Source organism: Anomalospiza imberbis, chromosome 8 (genome assembly GCF_031753505.1).
Source record: "Anomalospiza imberbis isolate Cuckoo-Finch-1a 21T00152 chromosome 8, ASM3175350v1, whole genome shotgun sequence".
In the NCBI taxonomy this organism is placed as follows: domain Eukaryota; kingdom Metazoa; phylum Chordata; class Aves; order Passeriformes; family Viduidae; genus Anomalospiza; species Anomalospiza imberbis.
In genome coordinates, this window is record NC_089688.1 from 29,114,793 (window position 1) to 29,126,049 (window position 11,257).

At 44.4% G+C, this 11,257-nt stretch overlaps 1 protein-coding gene across 1 annotated transcript in view; it reads right to left on the reverse strand.

Annotated features, from left to right (window-relative positions):
- PDZD8 (PDZ domain containing 8) overlaps positions 1–10,120 on the reverse strand; it is a 52,973-nt gene extending 42,853 nt beyond the window's left edge. Inside the window, exon 1 of the mRNA XM_068198189.1 lies at positions 9,106–10,120. Coding sequence (XP_068054290.1) covers positions 9,106–9,992 — 887 coding nt within the window. The 5' untranslated portion in view covers positions 9,993–10,120. The remainder of the gene's footprint in view (positions 1–9,105) is intronic.
- Between the last annotated feature and the right edge of the window lie 1,137 nt (positions 10,121–11,257).

An 11,257-nucleotide genomic window follows, 5' to 3' on the forward strand; every position in this document is an offset into this window, starting at 1 on the left:
TCCTGCATCACTCATGGCACGTTACACTTAAGACTTGTGATTAAATTAATAGAAGCAGCTGCTCAAATTATGAATTTGGATACTTTCTCTAATTTGCCCTTCATTCAGAGGCACAGAGGAAAAGAAAAAACCATCTGAGTTTTTGCAGAATTGTTTTAGAACAATACCACTGCCTAACACTGCTGTTCCCACCCCATCTCCCTTTCTAATTCCTGGGCTCTTTGCTTGGAAACATTAGGCTTGTTTTGTTTCTTCTAACATATTGCATCAAATTTTGTTAGCAAGTATGTGGTTATTCTTAAAAAAGAAACAAAAAAAAAACCCAAAAAAACCCCCAAAAAAACCAAACCAACAAAAAACCACACAACTGTTGAAGTTTCTGGAGTCATTTCCCCATGCTAATTACTTAGGAACTATTCACCAAGCCAGATCCTTCAGAGGTGATCCAAACACCACCAGGAAGCCCGGCGCCATGCCACCACCAGACTGGGATCTTCCATTTTTACTCTTCCTATTTGAGCTCAGGCAAACAGGAATAATGGTTTCATAACAGTTTAAACCATTTACTACACAAGTGGCATTCATGAAAAGTCCATTTTAATTTTTACTACTCAATGGGTTTCCTTTAAGTTACTGCATATAAAACCTACGTGACAGGATATTTTTCACAGGTTTAAGTATAATTTAAAGCATTTTACATATATGGTAGTAGTTACTACCAGTATTGCTATCTTCATCTCACTGGCAAACACCATAATAAGTACATAATCTTGTACTTAATGCCATTACAAAAGTATATTTTAACATCTGTACACATTTCCTTCTGAGTGCTCATTTTTGATAACAATGTTGCCATTGACACAGATGCAGGAAAATATCCTGCTTAGCAATAGGTCTCAGTAAAGAAAGTCAGGAACAAAGTATGTAAGTGTTATGATTTCCATTAGATATCATTAGATAATTTTTAAAAGATAGAAAGTAAGAAATCATTATTTTGAATTTACATCTCAAAGTGGCCCAATAAGTTTTTCAGCCAGAGCAACAAAAAACTACCAAAAAATTAATTCCCAAATGATTATCCTAATTTCATGCTAGTCATATCTGGCAATTAATTACTGCCTTTGAGTGTGTGTAACAGTCTCATTAACTATCACCGGCTGATCACTGTAATACACTCTATTTCAGACAGAGCTTTATGACATCTGGGAAGCCTTCAAAAATGTGTGAACTGTATTGTTGCAGTAGAATTCCTCATGAAGCAGCTTTAATGGAGAGCTTTAATGGCCTGCTGCTCACAGCAGCACTGAACAGCAGAATTAGGATGTTCTAAAGGTCAGTTGTACCCAATAGCTTTAAGGCTAAAATGAATTAGAGCAGCTAGTAGAGAAAATAAAAAAAAACCAAACCAAGCAGCTCTCCAGAGTCCAACTCGGGGTTGAATGAAATTTCTGTGTTTTTTTTACCTCACAAAATGTAAGGTTTTCCCTCTCTTTCTTTTATTCTCTGCTACACTTGGCATCTCCTGGCAGTTTGCAGAGCTGCGTTTGGCCACAGACAGGACTAAACCACTGCCAGCCTCCAGCTGGGTCCTACAGGAAACAGTCCTGAGAGGACTTAACTCAGGCAGGGCTCCACGAGGGCAGGAGCCCTTCCAGAAAGAAGGGTGCTTAGGGAATCAGATGTACCCAAATGGCTTTGGGCAGTTGTAGGAATCTTCATCATCACATTGGATCCTTGCTTGTTTTCTGGATGAAAGGACGGTTTGAGATCATCACTCAAAATTTTTTGTAGTTCCACAATTCAGGGATTTTAACAGACTGGGGTGACACAAATTATCTATTAATGTAACCTACCTATGTGAGTTGCTAATTTCTCTCCATATTCCGTTTAGAAAATAAAGCTTATTAATTCTAGAAGAAGTGCTACATTTAAAGTCTTTTACTATACTCTAAAGAAAAAATATTATCAAGAACACTCAAATGTTCAAACTGTTTTAAATCAAACAAGTGTGAACATGAACTGCAAACACAGGAGTGACTCTGGGCCATCTCTGCAGGAATGCAGAATAAGCAGTTTCCCACAGAAAGCCACAACATGAAAGGACCAGCTGCAATAGTGAATCCAGCAGCTTGAGGCTGAGCTTCACCAGTACTGAGCTGCTCTACCCCACTAAAACCCACTGTCCTTACCCAGGCTGCTTTTAAAAGTTTTCTGATCAAGTGCCATTTGCCAATAAAAGATTAACTGTTTCATGCATTTAATATATATAAATAGGATTGATAAAAAAGCCTCATAGATTTTTACATCCAATGAGCTACTGAGAGCTGAATTAACTACACATCTTCACACACAAATTCTGTATCCTTTTCCATGAATTAATCTCCTTCAGGAAAACCCAGTGTTCAGTTCCATGTGACAAGTGGGGAACATTAACCACACTATCTATCACAGAGTCTAAAAATCACAATACAGCCTGTGGAAGGTGGTTCAGAACAGCCCAGTTCCAGAGCCTGAACACAGCTCCCTGCTCCAGCAGACAGGCTCAGAACCAAATCCCACATTTCTTAGAATCCACACACTTCTTAGGTGCCTACAGTTCAGTAAAGTGATTAACTCCTATATGATCTATATTTTGAAATAAGTTACCTTTAAAAAATAAACACTACTATTGCTTATTTCATATTTATTTAAATGCATTGAAAGCAACACAAATTAGGACAACTGAATAAAAAGATCCATATTTGTGTTCACTGAGCAGCATGATCAGTTCAAGGTCAGAGTCCAGATGAACAGAAATGTGGTCTCAATGCTGGTGCATGCAAAACACCATCAAGTACTAAATAAATCTTAGCAGATTTTTCAGAGGCTTTATTCACTATCCACATGAAAGTTCACTGCAGGACTAAGATCAAGTAACTTCTAATACAAACTAGCAAAGGATTAAACAAGGAAATTTTCTTTACAGTATTATTGTACAGTGTTTTATATACTGGTGCAAGGAAGAAAAGTTGAAGGAGGTCCTATTTTCATGTCAGACCAATTATGCCTATTGGATTTCTATCTGCAGCAAAGGCAGGTACTAATGACCAAAATGTATTCCTTTATCCTGTATCGTCATCCATCACTCCCTCCAACTGAGATTTTCTTTCTGCCCCATACCTCTGGTCTCCCAATTTTTTCACTGATCCATCTAAAGTCAGTGATGTAGGTAAAAACAGAAAGCATAAAATCTGTTGACTAACCCCAGAAAAAGGCTCACTGTTAAGCTGAAAAGAATGCCACCTGTATGCTGGGAAATGCCTGGTATGTAGCTGGTCACTCATTACTTCTGACTTTATTATGAACAAGTTTCAAACTGGCATTCTTTCAGAATTCAATCTTTCCTGTGTGAAAACTCATGAAGTGCTGGAGCTCGGGAAGATGACTAAAAATGTTTCAAAACCCTTAGAACCAATGGATTTGAACTTGCTAGCTACATAAGATTTACACACAGCCATTGTACCATATAATTTCATACAATCTGAAGAAACTTGTACATAGTGACCCTCCAGAAATTATGTATGCCTGAGATGGAGCCCACTCAAAAAAAAAAAAAAAAAAAAAAAAAAAAAAAAAAAAAAAAAAAACAAAAAACAATAAAAAGCTCTGCACTACCAATATCTTCCTTCTACATGTAGCACCCTTGGAAAAAAAAAAGAAAATATTTGCTGTTCTGAGGTTTGCTTGTGTTTGTGTATCAGGTTGCCTACAGACCCATTGACCCAATTCCTGTAAGACAAACTGCTTTTGCACTATTAAGATAATCTTCCAAGCATGGAACTACTGACTACAGACAGATCTACTGAGTGAAATGATCACCAGTTGGCCATGAGCAGAATAGTCTGTGCTGGCATCATTCAGGGCAGTATCTCTGGGACAGTCTGAAAATCACAGTGCTGCTTTACCATCAATTTTTGCAGAGCAGAAAAGGACTCAGATCCTGGAGGGTTTTTTAATGCTTTTGTACAGTAGATAATTTTTGTACCTAAAATAGGCATGGCATTAAAAAAAACCCAAAAAATAGAACCAACAAAAAAACCACCCTTCTTTCCTATCAGGAGCAGTAGGAATGAGAACTTCAAACAGGAATGTTTTACAGATTTAACTAGTGAAAGATTCTTATCAACTCCTGTAGAAAAGACACTCAAAAAGGAAAACCCTCCCTTTGCAGCAGCTACAGAGAAAGGTCTCTGAAATAAAGACATGATCACAGTCCCAAAATCTGGTTATTTCTGGTACTCCTGCCTCATCATATGAATAATATATGCTTTTTTAAATTTTATACTTTTTCCAATACCTCCATTTCTTCATTATGAAGTAATTTCTATTGTAAAACACATTTCAAATCAATAGCTATTTACATTACTTCTAGGCTTAAGTTTTGCCAAAAATAAGAAACTACTATGTAACTCTCAAATTGCATTCTATAATGGTAAATAAAAATAGGCTTGTCTAATTTTCTTCCCAAAGAAATTCAGTATAGCTCCAGCTTCCAAATAAAGCATAAAACTATTTAACATGACTAAATATATTGCAAATGATCAGTTCTAAGGATAATTCATGTTGGAAGTGGCCAGAAGAGGTCATCTAAACACCCAATACAGAAACGGTAGAAGCAGTGCTTTGTGAGAACACTTACAAAGAAAATAAGGTTATTCCCCTCTGTTGGTAGCATGTATTAAAATAAAGCAGAGTTTCTCAAAGCAGACTAGTATCAATACAAAATAGTTGGGTTTTTTAATGTAACAAACCAAGAAACAAAGTGTTCCTAAAATATGCAGAACTGACCAACTGCTTAAGCAACACCTGGTCTGCTTAGAAACTGAATGGATGAACTTGTGAGGTGTTTAATTTAAGAACAAAAAAAAAAGGCACCTATCAGGTTTTTTTACATCATTGCTTAAGAAATACCAGGAAGTTAAATTCTGGCAGAAGAAGGACTTTACAGATACACTTTGTATCTTCATTATGGCAAAGTGTATTTTTATTGCCTAGAAGGAACCCAAAACCCAAACCTCTCCAAAATCTAAAAGCAAGATCAAGAGCTGTGCAAAAGAACAAAAATATACCCAACTATTAAGAACATGCTGGACACAGCATAATCAGTGTACTGATAAGCCTGAGGTGAGAGAGGGCACAGCAAGGCTGTCACCATAAGCAACTTAATAAAAGGTTAATGAGCAAGGTAGAGCTCATTAGAGAACTAACACAGATGAGCCCATGACTACTGCAACAGCACCATCAAGCAAGGAGACAGACACCTGAAATAGTCCTTACTCTGTGCCTCTAAATCCTATTAACCACTTTAATAGCCACTGTTAAAAGGACATGATAAAGTTAAAACCAACATGAACAGTGTCTATAGCATTCAAGAACTGTTTGAGTGCATACAATGAAAAACCAAAGTCTGGACTCGGGTCACAAGATAAACTTCACTTTGTGCTGATAGCATTCACTGCCCTGGTCTATTAAAAGAAACCTCCATGAAAACAAGGTTGTATTAGGTTTTTCCCACATTTGAACAAGACACTGCTCTGACATACCAAAATGTTTGTACAAAAGCTGTTTGCATTTCTATTATAAAGCAACAAATACATTAATATTAAATACAAAAATTTAACTACTGCTATTATCAACAGAATTGCATAAATCCTTTATCAATGATGACAAAAAAAAAAAAAAAAACAAAAATCCAGCCTACATTCACTGGATTTTATCACTTACATCCAGGGATTTCCTCAAATTCTACTACACAAGACAGCAATTCCCATTCAATGGCACAGCAGCTACAAAATAGGCTGTTTTGCCAGACACAAACACATTTATTAAAGAGACTGAAAAAAGTGATTACATGCTATTAGAGTAAAACACAAATTACTACTTACTAGTTCAGACATAAAGCACAGCCCTTCTTTTTCAATTAGTAGACAATTGCTTTTATGGAGAAAAATGTGTATAAAATGCTAGACAAACTTTAAATGCACTTACTAGGCTACATTGCCTTTCCCTATAGACACTTAGGAGTGCAGCAGGAATGCAAAATGCCTTTCCTACTTTAAAGGTACAGTTATGCAGATCACATAAAGTCTGTAGAAATGGATGATACAAAATATGATCTTATACATCACTGCTGTGCAGCATAAATTTTGTACCTAACTGGAAAGAATACAAAGTACTTGTGTAGTAATTTGGCTGTAGCAACAGACAGTGCACATATGAATATACATTTTTTAAATACAGTTTTTGTAACTAAATAACAGAGGAGGCCAGGATCTGTAACACAAACTTTGTTACAGGATGTTCAAAATCAACTACTGGCAAAAGTTCTCTTCATATGCCATTCACCACCCAGTAATAACCTCTAGAAGTCACCTAATACAAAAGACAAGGAAAATAGCATGTTTTTATATACTAATTAACACCTTGAAACAAGATAAAACTCTTCTGAGGGCTTCAATGTGGAAGCCAACAGAATAGCAAAGTGCCACTTTTAACCAGGCGAAGAGAGAGTTCCCCACACTACAAGTACTTTTGTTTACAAAGTTGCAATCACTGTTATTCAAAGTTTTATTTACAAAGTTACATGAGCAAGAGTGGAGAGACAACAAAAAGGTTTTGAACTGCACATGGAAGCAAATACCATGTACTTAAGGACATACAGGCAATAGGAAAAAAACTGGGAGAGAATAATCACATTCCATGTAGATGAGAAACTTCTAAGCTTTAAGTAAGGTAAGAGGTTATTAAGCAGTTGTGAAACTCCTGACTTTCTCCTAGATATTCTTTGCTAAGAAATACATTAGCATACCATAATCCCAAATCCAATGTAATCTTACAATTTAAAGCCCCACTTTTGCATCTTATCAGCAAGGGACTTGATTTTCCAAACCAGCTTTCAGTAACACCTGCACTCTCAGCTCTGCCACCACCTAAGAGCGTACTGTTACTGTTCAGCTGTTACCAAGTTTGGGGATTCACCTGCCTAAACTCAACTTGGACACGCTGGGGAAGCATTTGTAGTTTTAGTCTGTGTTCCACAAAACCCTGGGCCCCTGTGGACAGCTCAAGGTTCCCACCTGAAGCTGTAAATTCCATGTTATGGACAGCTGGGACATCAATGAGCCAATCTTCCTTCCTTAGGACAATTCCATTAATGTGCATTGAGCTGTGTCCTGCCTCTGTGTCCCCTCCTCAACACGGGGGGTTGGAATGATACGTTCAGTACATGGCATAACATGTAAAAGTCAAAAGCACCACAGCAGAGTTGGACACTTTCACTGAGCACAGTGGACTACCAGCCCACTATCCAGTGGGAAAGTCAGCTATGATACTGCATTTTCCTCTGAAGCATTCATGGATTCCCAACTCCTTTAACCACAGAGAACACTGTAAGTTAACTGTTAATTCTTCTTAGTTTTATAATTATTTATGTTTCATATATCATTCTTAGTGTCAGTTACCTTCTATCCTCACACTTCTCATTTCTGTTTCAGGCTCTGCACTCTGCTTCTTACCTTATTTGCCCTTCCAGTCCCTCACACATGCCTCATTCATTCTTTAGGGCGGCAGAAAGTTGGAGAAACACCTAGAAAATTGACTATCTCCAACTAAATGATGAGAACACCTCACTGTCCATGTGCATCTCTCAGAGGCAAAGTGAAGATGTCTGTCTTCATCTGCTCGAGTGGGAGGAGCACATCATCCATCACTGGCTGTACAGGAACCCTAAAAACTTGTCTAGGAGTGCAAAGTTCACTTGTTCTTTCTAGGTGTGCTGAGAGTGCTGACTCTGCACCACGACTGTGCTATCCCTCGGGCTCCTCTCCACTTTACAGCTTCACACTTTCCAAAACAGTAAGAGAATGGAAGCAAACCTGCTGTGACAGCTTCCCTGCTGTTCAGGGATTGCTCTCTTCTGGAGAGCAGTTCAGTACCTCATAACCTGAAAGAATCACTACATTACTCAAAAAACTACTTATTGCCCTGTCAGGGCTATCCAAAACTTGGATATTTTAAAAATCCACTTTCATGACAGCACTTGTAAATTCAATTGCAGGGGAACCAGCTGAAAAGTCTTCAAAAATTACACCACTACAAAGCTAGTTACACTTCAAAATTCAAACAGGCATTTTCAGTTACTCATCTCTCATGAATTTCAAGGAAAAGCTTATTGCAGAAGAATGTTGTAAACAAACCTAAAATCCTTAATACATAACAAAAGCCAAAAAGAACAAACAAAAGAGAAAGGAAACGCGGTACCCTAACAGAGGTAAGACACAACAGAAAGGAAAGACAGTACCTGAGCAGTGGCAAGACATTAAGTATCAATATCAGAGGATAGAAACAAAGCAAATATGCGTCTTGCTACTTCTGCTACAGAACTATCAGTGCACATTTCATTATATTCACTATATAATGCAGTCTGTGCTGCAGAGTGTGCATTTGTAAAAGAAAACATACTATAATACAAAAAAAAATTTAAAAAAAACCCGCAGGAGGTCCTTCAAAATTTCAGTTACCACAGCAGTGGTGATAGTTCTCTTATCAACTTTCACACTTCCCCCAAAATTACTGAGGGAATTAAGCAGACCAGAAAAAAGGCCGACTGCCTATTATCACGGGATCTCAAAAATATTCCTCAGACAGTGAACACTATCCTTTTTTATATTAAGTAATAATCATTTCACCTCTAGAGGTAAGCATCAGCCACAAGTTATGCCCTGGTGGCTCACCAGCAGCACAAGCTTGGGAGGACACCCCAAACACACACACACTCTACATGGAGCCATCCTCCTGCCTCTTCCAAAGACATCATGGTCTTATTGTCACACACCTGACAAGATCCCCAAACTTTTCATGCACATTAATTCTGCCACTTAGTTACACCCAGATGAGGGCATGTAACAACCTCACTGTGCAATGGCTTCTTCACCTGTAATAAATGGAAAATGATCCTTCCTTTCAGGAAAACTCCTGCCAACAGACAAGCAATGTACCCATTAAGAGCAAAACAGCAATTCTGCTGCACACCACCCAGAGTAACGCTGAGGACGCAGGACAACTCACCTGATTTTATAATTGGGTAAGGTGTGCTTGCGCTTAATTACTTTCTTGAACTGGTTCACTATGATGGACGTGAGCTGGGGCATGGGCCTCCCTTCAAACTGAGACTTCACCTCAAAGAGTATCACGGGGTCGTCCATAAAAGAGAAGGACCAGTGTGTGAAGGGCAGGCGCGTGAAGACCAGCTTCAGCCGGCCCATCACCCGGGAGATCTTCACGAAGAGGTAGGCCGACTTGCCGAACACCAGGTCGGCATCGATGGCCAGGTGGAAGCCACCATTGTATTCCAGGTCTACCTCAAAGCCCAGCTCCTCGGGACAACCCTCCTCATTGCAAGCCACCGGCCGGATGAGCTTCACGGACTTGAAGATAGGCAGGACATCGCCGAGAGAGACCTCCCTGAGGCTGAGCCCCTCCAGCACCTTCCCTGTCATCTTGGCCTGGAGCAGCTCCTCGAACTCCACCTTGATCTTCTTGATGACCCAGTCCCTGACCAGGGCAGTGTCCCTGAGCTCCCTGAAGAGGAAGAGGAAGATGGCATTGAGGAAGTGGCACGTCTCCTCGCGGGAGGAGGGGGCTGGAGGGGGCTCCGGCTGCTGCGGCGGCTGCTGCTTGGGGCCGGGCTCGGGGCCCGGGGCGGCGGCGGGCGCAGAGGCCGGGGCCGGGCTGGGGGCTGGCTCCGCGGACGCCGGGCCGCCGGCCGGTTCCGCGCCCTGCAGGTATTCCCTGAGGCCGTGCTCGGGCGCCACGCGGCTGTAGACGATGCCGCCGTAGGCTCCGTCCGCCCTGGGGGGCTCGGGCTTCCTCCTGTAGACGAACAGGAGCTGGAGCAGGAGCGTGAGGCAGCAACCGGCCAGCGCCGAGAGCAGGATCACGTACAGCAGCGGCATCCTCGGGCCTCCGCGCTGCCCCGGGCGCGCCGCCCTCACCGCGCCGCCGCCATCGCGGGGGTCGCGCCCGCGCCCCACCGGCGTTTAACGGCCGCGGCCGCCAGGGGCCGCCTCATCCGGGTCCCCCCCGCGCCGGCCGCGGGGCGGGGCGGGGCGGCGGCGGCAGCCAACCAGCGGCGCCGGCCTCGCCCTCCTCGCGCTCCGATTGGCGAGGCCGGCGGGTTACGTCATGGCGCCGGGCGTCGCCGTGCAGCCGCGGCGCGGCGGGCGCGTGCGCGCGGGGGGAGCTGCGTGGGCGGGGCGGGGCGGGGCGGGGCGGCGGCGCGCGGTGGGGTCACCCGCGGCCGTGAGGGGCGGCGCGCGCGCTCCCGGGAGCCGGCCCGGGGCGCGCTCCCCAAACTCGCTCCCGGGACCCGTTCCCGGGGCGCGCCCCCCAAACTCGCTCCCGGGACCCGTTCCCGGGGCGCGCTCCCCAAACTCGCTCCCGGGAGCCGGCCCGGGACGCGCTCCCCAGACTCGCTCCCGGAACCCGTTCCCAGGGCGCGCTCCCCAAACTCGCTCCCGGGACCCGTTCCCGGGGCGCGCTCCCCAAACTCGCTCCCGGGACCCGTTCCCGGGGCGCGCTCCCCAAACTCGCTCCCGGGAGCCGGCCCGGGGCGCGCTCCCCAAACTCGCTCCCGGGACCCGTTCCCGGGGCGCGCTCCCCAAACTCGCTCCCGGGACCCGTTCCCGGGGCGCGCTCCCCAAACTCGCTCCCGGGACCCGTTCCCGGGGCGCGCTCCCCAAACTCGCTCCCGGGACCCGTTCCCCGGGCGCGCTCCCGGGGACACCTCTCCCGGGGCGCGCTCCTCGTACCCGCTCCCGGCGCACGGTCCCGAGACCCTGTGCCGGGGCGCGCTCCCGAGACCGCTCCCCGGGCACGGTCCCGACAGCCGCTGCGGGGCGCGCTCCCGAGGCGGCCGAGGCCCTGCGGCCGTGCCCGGTGTGGCGGTGCGGGCAGGGTGTCCGGGCAGGGTGTCCGGGCAGGGTGTCCGGACAGGGTGTCCGGGCAGGGGAGGCGGGTGGGCACGGCCGGGGACGCACCGCCCCTGGGAAGGTGACCGGTGTCGGTGGCACTTGGTCGCCCAGGGAGCGAGTGAGAGGCGGTGACAGAAAAAGGACATTGAGCATCTTCAAAAATCGGCGGGTGGGTGGGGATTGTGTCGGTGAAATTGCTCCGGAGAGGGGCGATGACATAAAGTCTGTGTTGGTGGTGGGCGTTGTGT